This window comes from Equus caballus, chromosome 18, assembly GCF_041296265.1.
Source record: "Equus caballus isolate H_3958 breed thoroughbred chromosome 18, TB-T2T, whole genome shotgun sequence".
Classification (NCBI taxonomy): domain Eukaryota; kingdom Metazoa; phylum Chordata; class Mammalia; order Perissodactyla; family Equidae; genus Equus; species Equus caballus.
Genome location: NC_091701.1, coordinates 76,613,148 through 76,634,063, shown reverse-complemented (window position 1 = coordinate 76,634,063; position 20,916 = coordinate 76,613,148). Strand labels below are relative to the sequence as shown.

General features: G+C 48.0%; 1 protein-coding gene across 13 annotated transcripts in view; it reads right to left on the bottom strand.

The window, feature by feature from the left end:
• Nucleotides 1-20,916, bottom strand: part of LOC100146423 (aldehyde oxidase-like) — a 73,907-nt gene that overhangs the window by 4,435 nt on the left and 48,556 nt on the right. For 2 of the 13 annotated variants that reach the window (XM_023621990.2, NM_001283088.1), the window contains 8 exon segments: nucleotides 20,467-20,562; nucleotides 18,133-18,261; nucleotides 16,370-16,444; nucleotides 15,374-15,426; nucleotides 14,077-14,191; nucleotides 11,438-11,503; nucleotides 11,140-11,328; nucleotides 8,545-8,712 (listed from right to left, as the gene is read on the bottom strand). In XM_023621990.2, the coding sequence (XP_023477758.2) occupies nucleotides 8,545-8,712; nucleotides 11,140-11,328; nucleotides 11,438-11,503; nucleotides 14,077-14,191; nucleotides 15,374-15,426; nucleotides 16,370-16,444; nucleotides 18,133-18,261; nucleotides 20,467-20,562 (891 nt within the window). 13 annotated transcript variants of the gene reach the window in all.

The following is a 20,916-nucleotide window of genomic DNA, read 5'->3' as shown; positions in this document are numbered from 1 at the left end:
GTCGCGGCTCCGCTGCTCTGCGGGCTGGTGGCCATCTGACTTAGAATGCGCCTGTGCCTGTCCCACCGGGGCTGTGCTGGACCCCGGACAAAGCTCCTCAGTCTAGTCCGAGGTGGATTCAGGTTGACTCTTCTGCTAAAGGTGATGGGAACTTTCAGCCTCTTCCAAAACATGCTTCCTACTCTTTTCCCTGGCCCCGGGCTCCTGGGGTACCCTTCTGCTTCGGGACTTAGACTGATCCTCACTCTCTTGCTGTCCTGGCCTTCTTGAGTCTCACCTTCTCCCTGGCTCCTTGGGTGAGGACACAGCTTTCTGGTTTGGTGTCCAAACCCCAGTCCTGGGACTTCAGCTGCTCTCCATCCGCCTTCGGTGTCCTCCTTCCCTGTACTTTCTCTCTCGCTTGGTGCCGTTATCTCTGTCCTCCTCACTCCTCTCTGTCCCTGGTTGGTGCCTGACAGCTAAGATTAAGGCAATATACTCACTATGGTTGTCAAGACTGATTCTGCTTGCAGCTAAGTCTCTGCTTCTAAGATAACTGGGCCAGGCTCCTTAGCCTCAAGGCCTAGCGTCAGTGGCAGCTGCCATCAGTCTGGGACTCTTCCTCCTCCTCATCGTGCAGTAGAGCATTAACTCGGCAGGGCTGGGTCGTCAAATCCTGCACGTTCCCAAGAAAGGTTCAGCCCTTGACCAATGCCTGGGAGATAATACCTAAGCCAGTGAAATCTCCTGTGTGAGAAGAGTGTCTTTGTTTACCTGGGGCCTTGGGCCACGTGGTTTCATTTGACCTCCGGAAGGGCTGGACACGAGTAACTAAGGTCAGCTATGCACGTGACCTTATGCCTACGTGACTGATCCCTAACACGAAGCCTGGATACCAAGGCTCAGGTCAGCCTCCCAGGTTGGCAATACTTCGTGCATCTTCTCACACATTGTTGCTGGGAGAATTAAGTGCTGTCCGTGTCACTCCACTGGACTGAGGACAACTGGAAGCTCGCGCCTGGTTTCTCCTGGCCTCTGCCCTATGTGCCTTTTTCCTTTGCTGATGTTTATCTGTATCCTTTCAGTGTAATCAGCCATAAGTATGAAGGTAACAGCTTCTCAGTTCTGTGAGTCCACCTACTGAGTCACGGGACTTGATGGTGGTCTTCGGGACTCCTGACTCAATCATCTTCATCAGCAGCAGTAGCATCAATGCATAGTGACCACTTGCTACATGCGACACCTGCTAAATGCTTGTCATGGGTTATCCTTTCAAACCTTATAAAAACGCTGTGAAGTAATTAGAATTATTCTCTCCACACACATCTCCCCCCATTTTATAGATAAGGAAGCTGAGTGATCGGAGAAGTTAAATAAATCACCAGAGGTAGAGCTGGGCCTCCCAGGTCCCTCTGACCCCAGGGCCACGTCTAAGCACTGAGCTACACAGCGCATCCTTCTCCTTTCCCGAGCGGAGAAGAAGGCTGCCTGCTTCCCGCCTCACACCCTGCAGGGCTCGTTCCCTCTCAACGGGAGGCAGGCCTCCAGCTTCCCTCTTCCTTTCTCGTGCTCTCCTATCTCTTCTTTTCCCAACTTCTCCCAACTAGGGGAATAACCCTCTAGGTACCAGGGAGGAGAGTTTTTAGATACACAAATATACGTTCAATAACAGCATCAGATAACCCCCCTCCAGCAGTCAGAAAGGCCACTATGGGAAGTGTCCCCAAGTATTGCAGGGGACAGATCCCTGCATCCTGGGACAAGCATGTCCAGTGTGGACCCAGTTTCACAGCCTGTTAGCGTGCCAATAAAACCTGGTCCAAGACAGCATACGAGGCAGGAGGAGAAGAATGCAGTGAAGACCAAGAGAGTACACACCCATCTGTGTGTGCATGGGTGTCTCACAGGAAGAGGACGATAGGCTCAGCATTCTGAGGAAGGCGCCACCATAGCCTCCGCCCTGCGTGTCTCCTGAGTGGCGCAGCGTGCGGCTGTTCCACCGCACAGAAGCCACGTGACTGAGGCGTGTTTGTGCTGCTTTCAGGCCCCGTGATGATCTGGGGCTTAGCTTTCAGCACAACAGGCTGGAGACTGCACGTTTCTACATGTTGTGGGGGTAGGTTCCAAAACTATAAGGAAATAGAAGGCAATCTTGTGAGACTGACAGTACATCTCCCCCGGCTCAGAGAAACGGCAGGCCATGCGCAGCACACGGGGTTGAGGACCTGCGTTTGGGGCGCACCAGCCGGAGCAGCGTCAGTGAACCAGGCTGCCTGCAGCACAGGAAATGCTCACACGCCTCTCCTCCTGCATCTGGCAGGAAGGGCTCCCCTTACGGAACTCAACAGGCGGCACTTTTAATGCTGCCAACTTTCACTGAGCGGGGCGTCTAGAAATGCAAAAGCAGCGGGGAGGGAACATGACACACGGGGATGGTGAGCTGGTGGCCACAGGGGGAGAAGTGTAGGTGGAGGGAGGCTGCAGAGGGGGGAAGCTGGAGGCCTTCAGACACTAGACGCTCCCCAACCTTACAGAATAACAGGCAGGACAGGCTTGGCCGTTTGGAATCGGGTACTGGTCTAGAACGAGGGACTTTTCCCCATTAAGTTACTGTAAACTTAAGCCTCACGCATGACATAGCCATATGTTGTGGTTGCAAGGATTCCTTATGAGTCAGCGTTAGAAAGCTGCCTCTACAAAACATGGGGTGAGCTGAACTCGTTTACAAACCTGTTTCCAAGCTGAGCTGTCTGATTTTAGTTTCCAGGGAACGGAAATTGAATCTGCTAATTGGGTTTACCTGGCCTCCCACTCTGGCAGCCTGCACACACCACGTTGTTGTAGTTACGGAACTTTCATACATACTTTTATTTTTTGGTGAGGAAGATTGGCCCTGAGCTAACATCTGTGCCAATCTTCCCCTATTTTGTATGTAGGATGCCTTCACGTCATGGCTTGATGAGCAGCGTGTACGTCCTCGCTCAGGATCTGAACTGGCAAACGCTGGTTCCCTGAAGCAGAGTGCAAACTTAACCTTTACTCCACAGGGCCAGCGCATCATACATACTTTTTGCTGCTGGTGGTAACAATGTAACAAAGTTTTTGTATTTGTCCTACTGCCAAATTCTCCAGAGCAGTATTTTTCTAATTTTTAAGGCTGTGGAACCCTTCACGTTTCTGAATCCTAAAGATCTTTTGAAAAAAATGAAATCACTGCTTCTAAGGAAAAATCCTAATTTGAAAGTGTTACTTAGGTATTTTCTGGATATCTCTAAGGGAAATTTTCTTTTTTTTTTTTTTGTGGAATTTTTGATGACTATACAAAACACATTTTCCAAGAAATACATTTTTCTTCGTCTCATCACCAAAAAGGAAATTATGCATAGAAGTGATGTTTCTGGCCGCATCTGGCTGAGCCAGGCTGCTCTGCTGGGCTCAGAGCAGAGACCACCACCAGCAACACTGTTCTGGCCAGGCATTACCCCCTGAGAAAGGGCCCCTGGAGAAAAGCAACAGTCAACAACTCTGGTCAAGGTCACCAAAGCAACACATGTAGGAAACTCTTGATACAGTAAATGCTGTTCAAATAGTAGAACCTTTTGTAACAAAAATGTTCTGGCCTTACCCTTCTTGCCAGTGCCTTTTTGCTGAAGCTTAAAGCTAACTGTCTGTGAAAATGGGGCTGCTACTCTAAGGGGCTGCTTCTCCTGCCCTCAGCAGGTGAACTTGACTTCACGCCTTTGGGAGGGGCATGTTTTGAAGAAGGTCATTAATAGCTCCGGATATTTGGTGGAGAATTCACCTCTCATATTTACAGAGGGACTTGTATTTACACAGTATTTTTATATGCATTATTTTATTTAATTCCAAAGGAAAAGTACTGAGAGTTTGACCCTCATTTCTGTTTAAGAAATAGATCTAGGGAGGCTGTTATGTACCTTATGGTTATAGGGAGTTATTAAAAGAGGAGGTTTTGGACTTTCCGATGTTCACGTTCCAGTACAGGGATCTTCTGACCTTCTCACTCTCTTATTTGTCAGAACAAATCGTGTTTTGACAACAGTATTCAAAGGTCAAATACAGAGAGTGTTAGTATCTATGTTTCTCAAAAACGTTTTTTTTTGCATAGCGCAGTATGGTATGCCAGTGTCAATTATATATTTCAGCTAAAAACACTACATGGTGGTTTGATCAAACGTAAATTCTGAAACAGGCTTGGATTTTTTCCAAGACGTGTTAAGAGCTGGTCTGTGTGAGCTGCCAGGCTATGAGAACTCTGGGAGGCCTGCTGTGAGAACAAATCGTAATTTCTAAAGATCTGAAGAGGCACACCTGGAGCATAATGGAGGCTGGTTGCAGGAGAGCTGCTGATTGCAAGGAGGACTATGCAGGTTCAACCCTGCCAAGGGGGAGAGAAGTGGTGTGGCCACAAATGGCTATTTCTCTGATCCCTCTGCCAGGGAGAACACCAACAGCAACCTTTCAGTTACAAATCGGTTCTACCAGAGAGGCAAGATTAGAGAGTTACAAAGAAGGCCATTTATTTGTGATCCCATTGAAACTGCCACAGGGCCTTTGCACTAGCCATTCTTTGCCTGGAACACGCCATTAGCAGCTTTATGCTTGCTCCCTCACTTCATTCAGGCCTCGGCTCAAGAGGCCTGAGCAACCTTCTCTAATAAACTATTTAAAACACTCCAAAATAATCTCTATCACATTCCAGCCCTACTGTTCTCTGTCGCTTCCGCAGTATTATCACCACCTGGAATTATGTGGTGTGTTTGCTTGTTTACTGTCTGGTTTCCCCAATAGAATGTCAGCCACATGCAGCAGATTGGCTCCCTATTTCTTCAGTTGCCCCGCAGTGCCTGGTGCATGGAAGGTGCTGAATAAACATGTTAGATGAATGAATGATTGCACGATGAATGATCAAAGCTGGGGCCACACCTGTGACCCCTTGACTTCAAGGAAAGGTGAAGGCTAACTTAGAAAAGTTTTGTTCTATTGACGCACAGGGCTAACCAGCGTCAACCAAGCCCTTATAATTTACAGTGATCGTCTGTCTCCCCCGCTGCGTCATCACAACTGGAGAGTGGGCTCCTGCGAGTCTGGCTCCCCACCACACGCCTGGTGCCTCACACTATGCAAGAAGGAAAGCATCACGTTAATTTCTTGGATTTGGTTACAGTAGGAAAGGTGAGCAGGGGTCCAGCAGGTAAGGAAAAGGAAGAAGACGGTTCCAAGCAGAGGGCAGAGCATGACGAAGGTCTCCGTCCTTGATGCGAGGAGCAGACAGCAGAAGGCAAGTGTGCTGGCCGGAGAGGGGAGGCGGGTGGGGCCCCATGTGTGGCTGGAGGAGTGGGCGGGGCCGGCCATGCTGGACTTGGCAGTTTGTAGGCTTGGCAGGGCAAGTTAAAAAGGTTTATCTTTAATCCACGAGCAACGGGAAGCTTTTCGCCTTTGTGTCCGTGTTAGAGTGACATGATCCTATTTGTCACCCCGCAGATGTCTGGCGGCAGCGGGTGTAAGGAGACCACTGGGAGGCGGCCTTGACGCAGCCTAGAGAGATGGGAGGTGGGCCCGGGGTCTCTAGAACGCAAGTTCCACGAAGGTAGAGATGGCTCCTGTTCCCTTCACTGCTGAGTTCCTAGCACCCGGAACAATGCCTGGCACCTCTTACACACTCAACAAACGTTGGTTTAATGAATGAATAACATAGTGGCTAGAAATGGAGGAAATGGGCTCCTGTAAGAAACTGTTAGGGGTTAAAAGTAACAGGAAATGGGGAAGGACTGGCTACCGAGTAGGAGAGAGAAATGTCAGGCCAACTCCGAGGGTTCTGGTTTGTGTTGCTATTTGGACGGAGGAGTATTGCTATTTCCTGTGACAGGAAGCAGCAGAAGAATCTATATTCTGTGTGTTTCTGGTCCTCTTTTTGTAAACTGAGAGTCCGAACTTCCTCCTCTCTGCTTCCCTCGGGAGGCCCCCTCAAGGCCGGCTTCTGGCATCCTCTGTGCTGGTGTAGAGCTGAGGAGAGGGGTCTGGAGGCAAGGACAGAAATTCTCGGATCACTGAAGTCTGGTCAGGGGTTTGAAGACGGCTATATTCTCATCGTTTCAAACATACGTGAGATCAGGGGAATGGCGAGGAATATTGTGGGACAGGATAAGTCTGAGGGATAAATGGTCACTCTCAACATGGGCCAAGTAGCCTTAACAGCAGGAGGCTTATTATTAGGAACTTAAACGCTCTGCCCTGCCCCGCCTCCAAATCTTATTCCAGGGCTACGAGTAAAGACAAGTTTTGGGGATAAATGACCTTGGTCAGCTATTTTCTTTTTGGATTTAAGGAACTATTTTTTGAGTGATATTGCGTGGGAAAAGTATCTTCTCGATACAGGTTTCCTGTGAATGATATTGTTCAAATCTTTTCTGCCACTTGTGTCAGGGATATCCCAATTTTGTAAAATGAGTATATAAACAAGTTACATTGTACATATCAACATATATGAATTAAAAGATGGTTAAGAGTGCATGTGTGAGTATATGTATGAGTACACACTCACGTCAAAATGGCTATAATTTCCTGGTGAGAGGGATTACGGCTGATTTTAACTTTCATCTTATTCTTTTCAGCATTTTCTAATTTTTCCATAATGGACTTTTATAAAGATAAAAAAATGCATGTTACTAAAAGGAGGTTTATAATATCAAATCTAGATTATAACGTGAGGTGATGTTTAGAAAGCACGTATCTATTTATGAGTATTTTAGGAAATGTGAGATTACTCCTACACTGACTCTGAGCATTTGATTGACGGGTGTACAAATCAGTGGATGACATATTCAGAAGACATAATAAATTAGTCTGATCAAAGAAACCCTCAGACTGGGGAGAAAACATGGCTTCATCCCATGGACCAGGCAGCCGACAGGCTGAGCCGTGAATGAAATCAGGTGGTTCCCTTCTTACCATTGCATGTGACAGAGGGACTTTGCCAGACAACTGGACTGTTAAAAACAGCCTGAAATCTTGGAAAAGAAAGGTGTCACTTCCTAGGAGCCAGGCCACTTGAAGACTGGAAAGGTTAAGCCTGGGCGAGAAAGGAAGATTGGAAGTATCTTTTCTCGTACAGTGTTTTTGCTTTCCCTGGTCTGCCCCCGTCCAGAAAAGGATGGTTATTACTGCACAACGGGATGGAGCACATGTTTTTAAAGGTCAGAAGTGCCTACGCTTTTGGGGTTGATTCCGCGGTGACGGCGTCTCTAGTGCTGCTGGGAGGGGCCAGACACGGCCCTCCAGGCCACACCAGCCCGAGAAGGAGTTCCTGGGGTGGAGGAGAGCTGCTTTCCGGCCCTGGCCATCCGAGAGGGACTGACCTGGGCAGGTGACCGGCGTCACTTGCGTGCCCAGGGCAGTCAGTGGGGGTCAGCCTGAGGGGCAGCAGCATCCCGGGAGACTTGGCGGAAATACAGGGGCATCGGTGTTGCTGGAGAACAAGAAATGGCGAGTTGGATTCGGAGATGGGAAGAGGACTGGGTCACGCAGGGGAGGGAAACGAATAATGACGACACTGCTCTTTAAGCAGTGCTCCTACATTGTGTCACACTGTTCTTTCGATGCCTGCCTGTTTTGAAGAGGTCAGTTAAGTATTCGGGCTTCTTTTAGTACAGACATGAAAACACAAATTTTGAGAAGTGTAGAATCAATTCCTTTCTCTCTAGGAGGCAACATACTGTCCTGAAGTCGAATGGCCTGGATTCGAATCTTGACGGTGGGCAAGTTACCATACCTCAGTTTCCTCAAAAGTAAAATGAAGAAATAACAGTAGCTCCCCGATGGAGCCGCAGTGCTGACTTGCGAGGTACCCTGTGTAGAACACTGAGCACGGTGCTCCGTCCCTGTGAACGGCCGCCTCTGTTTCGATTAGGACGCTAGGAGGCAGGCGCCCAGGGTGGACTCAAGGACCTCAGCCACACTGGGCGCAGCACTCGGCAGGCTGGGCAGGCCGCGTGCACGTGGGGCTGCACGGCCCCGGCCCCTCCTGCCTGGCTGGGAGGCGTCGTCATGAACCGGAATCAAGTGGAAAAGCGGGAGCTGCTGATGAGGTCACGTGGTTGCTAAAGGGAGGCAGGTGTGTGCGCTCTGTTTGTTCACGGACCCGGAAAGGGACGGTATGGGATGCAGCCACGCGACACACAGGTCACTTTGGTTTTGTTTTTGGGGAGGGGTAGGATAGGTTAGGTAGGAAAGAGGGAGGAAATACAGGAGTTTGGTGAATCAGTCAGTTGTTCACATTTAGCTATTTGCTTTGGAAGCATGATAAATTCTCCTACTTCAGGGCTGCTGAGAGGTCAAATTAAATGACAGATGGGGAAATGCTTTTTAAAAAGTTAACGGTACGTATACAAAAGGTATTTGTGTGATTTATTTCTATCATATAATTTGATTAGTTGTATCTTATAATTTGATCTGGCACAGATTAGGTTATAAATTTACCTAAGAGGCCTAACAAGCAGGAAATGGAAAAGTCACCGGTTAGGAAAACAGACGAGAATCCCGTACCATCTCTGTGAAGCGGTCGGCGCAGGCCATTCGAACCCGTTCTGGCGTTGCTGGGCTCCGCACCGTGAAGTCCTCGGCGATGTCTCTTTCTCTGCGTGCTGTGGCCACAGCATCAGCGATGGCGAAGAACACAGATGACCCCAGAAACATCCCAGACTCACCCAGGCCCTGCAAGAAAGTACATTTATTTCAGAAGCTTCTACACTAGACTACAAGCCACTAGAGGTCAGGAGCCAGGTCTTGTTCACCATTGTATCCCCAACTCCTAGCACAGAGTCTTGCACACAATAATGCTCAATAAATGTTTGTTGACTGACTTACTGACTGAATGAAATTGGAGCACTTTTAAAAATCCCAGTCTCACCAGAACTTCCCATGTCTTTAGTCTTGTGTGCGTTAAATCTTTGTTCTATAGGAAAGTGATATATGTGTGTGTGTGGTGAGGAGAGGATACCCTGTTTAGAAAAGCTCTTCAGTGGATTGAACTGGCCAACTTGACGAGCAGAGGGAAAGATGCCTCGTCATGACGGTAGGTCAGGGAGGCAGGGGACACGAGAAGAAAGAGGAGAGACTTTGGCACCAGGTGATGGGTTGCAAGCCCGTCATCTGCAAGGAATCGCCAGGTGAGACAAATGGGTGATGCAGCAGATGAAGGACAATAAGGAACAGTGGGGATTATGGTGAAGTAGAGATACCCCCATGTCCTATCTAAAGGGGCAGCTGTTCTTCGGTTCTAGCTACTTGTTGCCTGCCAGGAATACAGCCCAAAATACCAGATCATCCAAATTTTCAAGAGAATTTAGATATTCTTATTTTAATGTAAAATTTCCTGACTTTTAAAAACACGGTGTAGGCCACAGAAAATACATCTGCAGGCTACGTTTGGCTACTGGCTATATTTGGCCCAATGTGCAACCCCTGAGCTAAAGAGCCACGTCAGAATCCTGGCCCTTCCTCTCCGTTTCTCTGGGTGAGATGGTCTCTCCGAGCCCCTGTCCTTTGTCAGTGAAATTCAGGCAATGACAGCTCCCTGACAGGGTGCTGTGAAGTTCAGGAAGCGTGAAAGGACCCAGCACAGCACCTGGTCCCTGGCAGGTCCCTGTTACTATCACGCAGCACACTCCACTGGGCGCCTGCACACCTAGGATTTCCCTGAGGGTCTGCCTGTGAGCAGCTGGTCACAAGGACTCAGGGTGCTGCCGGCCCCGTTACACTTGGGGGGCCTGAAAGCTGCCCTCTGCGCTTCCTTTTGCCTTTTCCTCTTTAAGTAGCTTCCGGCCCTGGGAGAATCCAAAGGTGTTGCTGACCCATGCCCGCCCCCACCCCCCCGGCCCCCATCACCGTGCACCCAGAGGAGGTTCCTGAGCTGAAAGTGGGATCCAGTTTAGAAATGATAAAACTCTGGCAGATATATGAGGACTCATTTTTTAAATATCAATTTGCCACCCCTAGTAAGAAGTCTCCCAAAAGATTTTAAAGGAAATGTTAACGATACATCTCAGACCTAACGGACACTTCTGCTGTGAGGGTGGTTTTCACGTGGCCCGAGTCCGGCACTGCAGACCAAGGCTGACCTTTAACCTGCAAGGCCACTACTTCAGCAATTACTGGCGGTTGGCGTCTCTGCCTCCTGACACCATCGACATGTTGGGCCACATAATTCTTCCTCGTGGGGCTGTCTTGTGCATTGGAGGCTGCTTAGCAGCGTCCCTGGCCTCTGCCCATAGTAATAACATCTCCCCCCAATTGTGACAACCAGATACGTCTCCGGATGTTGCCACATGTCCCCTGGGGGGCAAAACTGCTGCCCCCTCCAGTTGAGAACCACTGCTCTAGGTCGATTTCTGGGTGTGGCTGAGGACCCTGAGCCCCTAGGAGGTGAGATTTGCCTAAGAGGACAGGGAGTTGGTGGCCTAGGGCAGGACCCCAGGTCGAGAGATGCCTCGGCCCAGAACCCTTCCCACGCTGCCGCTGTTTCTTAGATTTCAGTGGCATCACGGCTTCAACTCCATTTAATAGTCTATTCTGGGGGCTGGCCCTGGGGCCGAGGGGTTAAGTTCACGTACTCCGCTTCAGTGGCCCCGGGTTTCGCTGGTTCAGGTCCTGGGCGCAGACACGGCACCGCTCATCAGGCCATGCTGAGGTGGCGTCCCACATGCCACAACCAGAAGGACCCACAACTAAAATATACAACTATGTACTGGGGGGATTTGCGGAGAAGAAGAAGAAAAAAAAAGAAAATTGGAAGATTGGCAACAGATGTTAGCTCAGGAGCCAATCTTTAAAAAAAAGTTTAGTCTTAAGGTTCTTAAGTGAAAATGTTATTCTACCAAATCAAAGCTTTTTCCTGAATTTTAGAGTTTTCAGTGAAAGAGGATATTAATAAATAGAATTCTTGGCCCAGGATTACCACTGGGCAGATCACTGATCTTCTCAGAACCTCTCTCTTCTCCAGGTGACTCGTCTCCAGATTCTAAGCGTTTCTAGTGATTTGGGCCTCATGACGGCCGACATCTATTTTCTCCTTCGTTCTCTGCTTTTGTTTCCCAGGCTGCCTCATCCGTCACGTCGCCCAGGGGTAGGTTTGGGGCTTACCTTGGATGAATAGATGGTTAGTGGGGTTTGCGATGACGGCAACAAGGACACATTGAACTCCTCTGGGACGTCAGTGATGGTGGGAATTTTGTAATCGTCTGGGCCTCGGGAATACAAGACTCCTTCTGGGGAATATTTCAGCTCCTCGGTGGTATAAAGGCCCATTCCCTGGGTAAATGAGCCTTCAATCTGAAGGGGGAAAATGTCAAGCTGTGACGTTGTACACGTTTTAGAGGCCTTTACCTCGCCCGCAGTGACTTTCAAGAAGTGGCCTTCATCTGAGTGGGCCGGCACCTACCTGCCCAATATCAATGGCTGGATTTAGGCTGCAGCATGCATCCATGACGATGTCTGTTCTGATTTTCTGCCAAAATTAAAATTATCTCAATATAAAAATTTGAATAAAAAACATTATTTTAAGGTTTATTCAAATGATCTCTAGTTCTTGCAGAACTTCTGCTGGCTAATTAACACTGAACTGAACCTCATCAACATTAGACGTGCTAAGACACCTGTGAAGCTCTTTAAATGTAGTGCCAGGACTGTCGATGACCCCAGGAGATCTTTGCATTCATGGTCTTGACTCCTTTTAAGTGACTCCGAAGTCCACGGCATGTTGGTGTTTGAGTGTCACTCAGTAAAGAATTGAGCAGGTTGTTCATCTGACTCTCAGCTGGATTTGTCGCTCTACCGTAGCCCAGGAGCTCACGGAGGCTCACGAGGATTTGATGGAGACGGTCTCACTCAGCATCACGTCTCACTGAGGAAATCAGGCAGCCATCGCGGCTCGCGTGAATCTGGGGACTTGCAAGATCTTGGATTGTATCAAGGGCAGACGCTGAGACCACCTTTGACTTTGCTAATCTGCTTCCTTCCCTGAGAATCATCACACTGATCTGGCCCTCCTGTTTCAGCGCTGGGCATGTGCACGCAGGTCGTCAAGGAGCCACAGAAAGCCCTAAGTGCCTGTGGTCTATCTCAGGAATGTCTCTGAGCTTTCCTGCTGCCCCCACGGCCAGTGTTCGTTCTGACAACATCATCATTCCCTGCTTAGGCTCCATCCCTGGGTTCCTGCTTTCTCTCTAGCCCTTTGCACGGGGAGTTGTCTTTTGACTCAAAGGCTGGCCTCTCAGGCAACCTCCTCTGGGCACTGGCACCAGCCGGCATCCATTCTCAACCTGGGCGGGGCAGGAGACGGGACACACCTCAGAGTGGGCCTTCAATTTCCTGGAAACCCGGGATGTTTTGCATGACGGGGGTTGGACAACGGGAGGAGACGGCCGGGCACTAACTGAACCGTTAGATGTTTCAGCTCAGTGATCACAAACTGCCAGCAAGAAGGCCTGCCGTTTAGAGTCTCTGATTTCTCTTTAGTTAAAAGTTTTGCCTCTTTAAGGAATAAACTATTTCAAGAGACCAAAGTGACACTGAAAGGACTGAACATTAACCTGTAATGAGGGAGGCACAGGGAAGACCACATTGTAACGTCTCTGGCAACACAAATTCTGGAAAATCCCCAAGAGGGTCGTTTCTTCAGGGATTTATCCTAAGGCCTCAGGTGGAATTGCCAGAAAAAATAAGTGTGTCCCAAATACTGCATGAAGCATATTTGTACCAGAAAAAATTTGTTATTTATCTGAAATTCAAATTTAACTAGGAGTCGCGTGTTTTTATTTGCTAAATCTGACAATACGGCCTTTAGGATGGGGGATCACAAAACTAGCTGATTTCTAAAAACAGCTTCCCCCCTATTGTGGGGCCTCGAAGGGGTTACAGGTGCCAAGACACTGACACCTGGGCTTTTCGGGGGGCCTGAGGCAGGCTGGTCACCTGCCACCATGTCTCCCTTGTTTGCCACAGTGTGTTGTGCAAGAATTACCGTTATCTCTGTGTACCATGATGTGAAAAACATTCCAAAACAGTTTTAAGATAATCATATGATCCTAATTTCATGAGTTTACTTCTTCACAATGATCTAGATGAAAATGGAGACATGATATTTCTGTGTCCTAAGGATGAACTTGAGTGGAACTCGAGGGCAACCGCTGTCCAGTCAACCCTTCATTTACTGCACCTTTTATCTTAGTCACATAATATTTAAGCAGTGGACAAATTAACCAACAATGGGGCAGTGAAAGACATTTTGATAAAATTTACAAGTTAGTGTTTGCAAAGTTCTTTCTATTTTACATGACTTGACTATTTCTATTTTGGGTTCAAGATGATGTTGGAGTAATTTGTGTGTTCAATTAGATGTGTCATCGGTCCATTCTACAAATTTCCTAACAATTCACCATACTTTGGATTATACTATATTCTACTTAAGGTTTCTGTAATCTCTCTGTTTCCAGACAGGACCTGGGGATATTCATGGGTTTATTCTTTATGGTGGAAATTGTTAACTTTTGGTTAAATGTGGCTCGCTGCCTCCAATGAGTGGTCTCTTGGACGCTCAATTAAATAGCAAACACAAGAATTATTTTCACACCTGGCCCCCCCTCCCTGACTCCCAGTCTGTTTTCTTAAGACCAGTAGTACCCCTGGGACAGCTGACTTTGGAGAAACATTATCACATTGCCATGTGCTTTCAACATGTTTACTCAAGACAATTTACTAAAGTACCTATTCCTTCAAATTAGATAACTTGACTTTCCTTTAGGAATAGAACCCTTTTATTGGGAAAACCTTTGGAAAGTGGTTTTGTTTTCTGAAATGTAATAAAAACAATGCATTTTAGGCTGTCACGAGCAATTCCTTCTTGACTACTTCTTTGTAAGTGGAAATTCAGGATAAAGCTGGATCTCTGGACGTTCTGTGGAATTGAAAGAATCTTTTCTTACTAGACAAGCGCTACATAATGAAGTTGGGCTACTAACATAGAATGCAAGTCTGTTGTTGATGCTTGAACTCGCCAAGAGGAAGTTAGATCCCACTCACCTTGTGAGCTCCCGTCAGGCAGTCCACTTCCACCTCAGAGCTGGCTGCTCCGTAGACGTAGTAGGGAAACGGGTCTCCCTCCCCCTTCTCCCAGTCCATGAAGGCCTCGTAGCCCCTGGGGGCAGAAAGAAAGCCCTTTATGGGAGGGGCGTGCAAACAATGCTGCTTCTCTTTAAAAGTTACCAAAGGTTTATGACAGCATTTCATTTGCTGGATGTTCATTCCAACCGCCTTTTAAGCTCCTTTAAACGGCTGGCTGTATTCACAATCCAGCTATTACGGCTGCACTGTCATTTCCCTCCGTTTTAAAGAGGATGCTCTTTGTGCTGCAGTTACCGCGCCGAAAAGAGAGAAGCCAACGACTGTCTCGGTCCAGACCTCACAGGGTATCTGTATCTTGATGGTTCAGGGTTTGAGTGTTCGTTCTGCACGCTGAAAAGCTCAACTGATTTTTAGCAGGGCTCCCAGAGGGACCCCTAGATTACGCTAACCAAACTCACAGGGGACCGGTGGTCATTCACAGCTGGTAAAAAAGGGCCAGAAATTCAATGCGTTGACTTATAAGGGAAGATGGAGCCAGCTAGAGGGCTGATTTGCTCTTCTCCTGTGTAACTAAACTCAGGAATTTACGACTTACCATGTACGGGGCACTGGGCTGGGCCCTTACGTCCCTCTTTCTTCACGAGGATTTGCTTTACCCTTGTGTGTGTGTGTGCGCGCGCGTGTGCACATGTGTGTAGCTCGGCGGTTCGTTTCATTAAATTGTAAAACTAATGTCATACACTTCCTGAATTTGACAACCAGCGCTCCTCTCTGTGCCTCATTCAATTAATGAGCATTGACCGAGGGCCTCCCACCGATAGACCCTGCACAAATGAAGAGCGGTGACCACCATCCCGGCCATCTCCTCCTGCCCAGCAAGCAGCTTCAAAAGGGAGAGGTTTTACGGCAAAGGGAGGGAGGTTGGCAAAATGGAATTGCAAACTGTTTCTAATGGTATCTTTTTACTACTTACAATAAAGAATATTATTATTCCACAATAAAGAATAGTAAATAATGATTAGATATTGTAAGTCATGTTTTATAATTTTTTTTTACCCGATGGGGTATTTTTACTATTTAATATTTCTTTGGACGTAGCTCATAGAGCTATATGAAGTCATAGAATTTGGGGCCTGGAAGAGAACTCAGCGATCACATAATAATTACTTATTTACAAATGAGGGAACTGAGGCCTGGAGTAACTGGGTCACCTCGTGCTTTCTCAGCTAAGTTATGACATTATTGCAATTTTTACCTGAAGTATCCAGTGGCAGAAAGACTGATTCTTTGTTCAAAAGCAGCTTCTATCTGCAGAATGGGCATATTTAGTTAAAATAAAATAAATGTACCATCTGATAGGTGAAAATGAAAATATTTTATGTATCGAAGTTGACATCTGGGGACCGGGCCTGTGTCTGAGTGGTTAAAGTTCCACGCACTCCACTTTGGTGGCCCAGGATTGTGGGATTGGGTCCTGGGTGCAGACCTACTGCACTCATCAGCCATGCTATGGAGGCATCTCACATACAAAGTAGAGGAAGATTAGCACAGATGTTAGCTCAGAGCCAATCCTCCTCACCAAAAAAAAAGAGAGAGAGAGATCTGATCATTGTTGTTGGTGCTTTGTTACCAATAATAGAACTCATCATAATGTTTTTTCCTCAGCTAGTGCACTCTAACAGTTTCCTTCTGATTGAGCTCAGAAGTCTGAATTCAAGAAACAAAATACAATCCTGCTGCTCATCCATGATGTAGGGGCTTTGTTCACAAGGGATTTGGGGCTTCATTTCTACATGTTAGAACGCTAGTCAGCGCGTGTGTAAGTGTGAGAGAGTTGTTCTAATGAATAAGACACAGGATATCATAAAGGTGGAGAGATGGGTCATGTCCCTTGAGACATCTTCAATAGCAGTCAGGCCTGTTTTAGTTTCCCCCTTCCTACTCAAGACATCGCCATCTTTTTGTGGCCTAGGAAGGCTCGACTTTTCCCCTCCTTCCTTATTTAAGTGGGGCGGGTCAGGGTGTTCTTCATCACTTCCTTGCTCCCCTCAGTGACGGGTTCCCTGTGCGCCCTCTCCGTACACACCTGGTGGCCATCGTCCAGCAGCATCTCAACCTCTGGCGACCCCGCCCTTTGGCGGAAATTCGCTCTTAGAAGTGTCTACACAGTGGGCTGTGACCGGCCATGGAGCTCTCAGCACTGGTCTGGGTTGTTCTCTCATTTCTAGTAAGAATGGAGGGGAGCACTTACCCAGTCTTCCCAAGTACCTTCCGGATTTTTCTTAATGATGGGCTCAAGGCGTTTCAGCAGGATCTGGCAAGCATTCTTGAAGGAGTGAAGAAGTGAACCCCATTAGAGAAGAGCCCGGTGGTTAGGATTTGTGTGGACGAATATTAACTGATAATCGGTTAGGTCAATGAATGCTTACAGAGTGCCTGATCCCGACACTCTGGGGACACAGAGATGATGACAACACAGCCCCTGACCCTGAGGAGAGCGTCAGTTACCGGAGGGTTTTCCTTCCTGGTTCACTTCCTGTGAAGAGGTAGGCTGGCCTGAATTTCTTCTCTCAGGTCCCCTTTCTAAGACTATTCATGCTCGTAATTGTTTTTTCTCTTTTTCTACATTTTTGACTTAAGCCTTCTTTTGTATTTCCCATAAATTAAAATAAATGGAACAAAACATCTTATTTTCATTCAAAGTTGTGCTTTCCAATCTGCAACAATGACATGTCAGTATCCCTCCGGGTCTGAAACATTGTTCAGCTCTCTGTCCATCTTCCACCTGTTCATCCAGCTACCGTCCCACCACCGCAATGAAGGCCTTGGCTTTGGGTGTGAAGTGAGAAAATAATTAAATTTGTTTTTATAATAATCTAGATCTACAAAGTTTCCGACACTCAAAACAGAAACCTAAAACTCAATATCCTAGAAGATGGATTGACACTTAGTTTGGGCCAACAACTCCCATACACACAGAGTTATTCCTATCTTGTGTTTGATTCCACCCCAAATGGGATCTCATGAAACTTGAGGTTCCCCACACATTTGTTCTGAGTGAAAGAGTGTCTGGTTTTTGAGCCCCTAGGAGGTGTCCCCACGAAGATAAGATGGATTTGAAAGCGGTTTCTCTTGGTAGCACAAATGCAGTGTCCTGGGAGTGAGGGACGGCGCCTCTCCACAGGGTCCCCAGGGAAAAGGAGGCAGTTTCTAACAGAAGCAGGACACAGAGATAGCACTTCAAAAGTACGTACAGTCAGATACTGAATTACAGAATATGAAGTCACGGTTCCATTCTGAAAAAGTCAAAATTTAGCAGGTGTTTTTTAAACATCAGTTAGAAAATAAGTACCAGGCGAGCAGCCGGGCCCCGCAGCTCTCCACCGACGCGGACGCTCTGACTGTGCTGGGCCGCCCACCTGCCGGCGGGAACTGTGTGTCCGGTGCTGCGTTGTTGGTGCCCACCCTTCTTCTTTCTGCGTCTCCCGGGGACAGAGACTGCCCTCTCCCCACACCCACCGTCCCGCCCTGCGTGGTGTCTGGGCGCAGTGCCTGCCCCCTCTCGACGTTTTCCCGGCCCGCCCTGAGCTGCATGTGCCCGACACGGTTCTGCGCGGGGAGCCGAGGGGCTGGCAGCAGCTGCGGGTCGGGCCTCCACGCTCCGTCCCTTCTCTGGCTCCCTGGAAAGATGGGGCTCAGGGCAGCCTTGAAAGCCACGCGCTGAGGAAGGAGGGATCACCACCGAGCTGGGTGCTCGAAGGACGAACCCGCCCTCTGACTGATATGTGTGCAAGAAAAAGACTTGTGTTGTGTTGCAGCCACTATGTTCTGGGCCTGTTCGTCACCTCACTTTAGACCCTCTGACTGACACAGTCTCCCGACATTTTGGTGATCCCAAGCCTATGTTTAGTGACACAGATGACTTCTCTGAAGCCAAACACTTGTGCCTGTCTCCAGCTAAGAAAACCAGAGATGTGGGAAAAGCAGCCAGGACAGACAGACAGGAGGAAGCACCTGCACAGCTCGGCCGTTGACGTCGGAGCCGATGGACGCCGCTGTCGCGATGGTGTTAGGCACCGTGGCTGTGCTTGTTTCACAGATGTGCATGTGAGACATGGGGACCTTCAACTCACGGCTGGCCACCTAGGAGAGCAACAAACGTTGTCAAGTCCAGTAAGGCCTTCTGTGAAGATTTGAGTCATTATTTTTCTTAATTAAAAGAATTACTGTTTTTATTATAGCCAAGATATCCTTTAAAGCCTAAAATAATGTATCTTCTAAAAACTAAAACCACTTTTTAGTAGGTGTTTTAAAGTGTTTTTTACGGTAACATTCCACAGCAATCCTTCCATTCAAATTTGGTGCATTTAGGATGCTAAGGGTTCCCTTTTCTCCAAGGTTTATATGTGTAAGGGAACAGGCCAAGCTGAGATTATTAGACTAATTCGGTGACAGTGCAGGAAGAGGGACAGAGAGTGAGAGAGAAATAGAGAGAGAGATAGAGAGTAGATTGACTGACTCAGTTTGGTCTTAAATCTGTCGGTTTCAGTACAAGAGGAATGTGGTTGGCCCCAAGGGCCTGTTGTCTCTCGCGCCCTCATCCCCGCCTAAACTTTGGCTTCCTCCCCTGTTCTTCTGCTTGTTCCACTTGCTTATATTCCTCTACGATTTGCTGTTCACTTTTTTCTTTTCTGCTCTTTTCCTTCCAGTTTCCCCAGCAGACACATGTGGAAATTAAGATATTTAATCAAGAAGAAATGAAAAATAAAAAAAGAGAGTTGGGGCCAGCCCGTTGCCAAGTGGTTAAGTTCGCACGCTCTGCTTTGGTGGCCCCTGGTTTCGCTGGTTCAGATCCTGGGTGGGGATGTGGCACCGCTCACAAGGCCATGTTGAGGTGGTGTCCTGCATGCCACAACTGGAGGGACCCACAACTAAAATGTGCAATTATGTACTGGGGGGACCGGGGGAGAGGAAACAGGAAAAAAAAAAAACCTATGTACTGGAGGGCTTTGGGGAAAAAGAAGAGAAAAAAAAGAAAGAAGATTAGCAACACATGTTAGCTCAGGTGCCAATCTTTAAGAAAAAAAGAGGGAGGGAAAGAAGGAAAAGAAAAGAGCATTATTTTGGCTGCTGTTGTCTTTTAGTTTTTGCAAAAACACTTTCACCACGTCTGCGGGTGTGTACCTGTCCCCAACGCCAGTCTTCAGACTGATGCTGTTCAGTGATGACATTTCCCCAGAAAGATGCAAAAATGGAAGAAATAAGGACAATTTTATTGGTTCTTGATGATGAAAATCCAAAGGGAATTTAATGGTTCGCATCACTGGGAGGGACAGAGGGAGCTAGGGTCACATATGTCTTCATCTAGGGGCTTTATGCTCGCCCCAGGGGCCCCTCGCAGCCTCTCACACTTGCTTTTCTTTCTACGATGGCCGTGTTATTTCCAACAGCAGACAGGCTTCCTCCGTGGCACAGGAGAGCTGCCTCTGACAAGCCCTGGCCTATAGCAGAGCAGCTAAACCACCACAAGGAGACCATAGGTCCTGTCTCCTGGCATCCACACATCAGTCCCAGGAAAGGAGTCCGATTGGCCTTGCTTGGTCATGTGCCTCCTTTCTGGACCAATCCCTGTAGCCAGTGGGATTCAGGAGCCACGACTGGCCAGACCTGAGTCCTGTGCCTGTGTCTGTGGCAGGTGTTGGGGAAAGGATGGGAAGGGGGCTAAAAGGCGCCAGCATTGAGGAGTCCTTCAGAAAGTATGGAACATGGGAGATGCAGTCCAAAGGAGCTGAGGGGATAGTCAAAAGCTGCAGATGTGCAAGATAACAAGCTAATAAATTCATTAGAGTGAAATTTATTCACTTTAAAGCATTATTCTTTTTCCTCCTGAAATATCTTCCTACTTTGTGCGTGTGTGTTAAAATAGCCTTTAAAAATTACAGGATGATAGCAGTTGATGAGACACTTGTCCTTACTTGTCAAACTAATACATTAGCAACTTGATATTGTCCAAAATGTAAAAATTATACATACTGGTCTCAGAATAGAAAAGCTGAGAAAGTTCTACAGCAGGTAAGGCTGCATGGCGCCGCCCCAGCGCTCCAGGGGTGCCTCACCGGTGTCTCCACAGCCACCGCCGTCCGGAAGCCCTGGCCTTGCCCCAGGAGGACCTGCACGTGTGGGGATTTCTCCCACCGCAGCCTTCTATTGGATATGCAAGAAGCTCTTGAAGTAAATAGTCCAGATCTTAGGGTTTGAATACAGGGAGTGTCATTTACCCCACAACAGTGCCATATGGCAGTCATGGCAACAGCGTATAGAGAGGTTAACGACAGTCTTATTTCTTACCTGTAGCATTTTGGTGTGAATGCCTTGGCCCAGTTCGTTGCCTCCATGTGTGACCAGTACGGACCCATCTGTGTAGATGTGAACCAGTGCGGCTGCCTAGTGAAACGAGCCAGAAGGCACAGCTCAGTGCAGGGGAAGAGCAACGTAAGGAAAGAGGCAGCGAAACACCCGTCTCACGGAGCGCGCGGGTCACGACTCAATGGAATCACAAAGGGAAGAAGGGTTCACGCCGGGCAAGGTGGGCAAAAACTCCCCATTGTCTGCAAGGGAAGCCCTGCTGCTCATTAGGACACGAGGCCTTTGGGGTTTTTCCATTTCCATCCCTGTCTCTTCCCACCCGCTCCTCGGTCTCCTGTGCCGTTGCTCCTTCCTGACCCGCCTCTTGCTGATGCTGCTCCCTCTTCCTGGCCTGAACCCTGGGCCTCTATTCTGTTAAAACTTCCACAATGC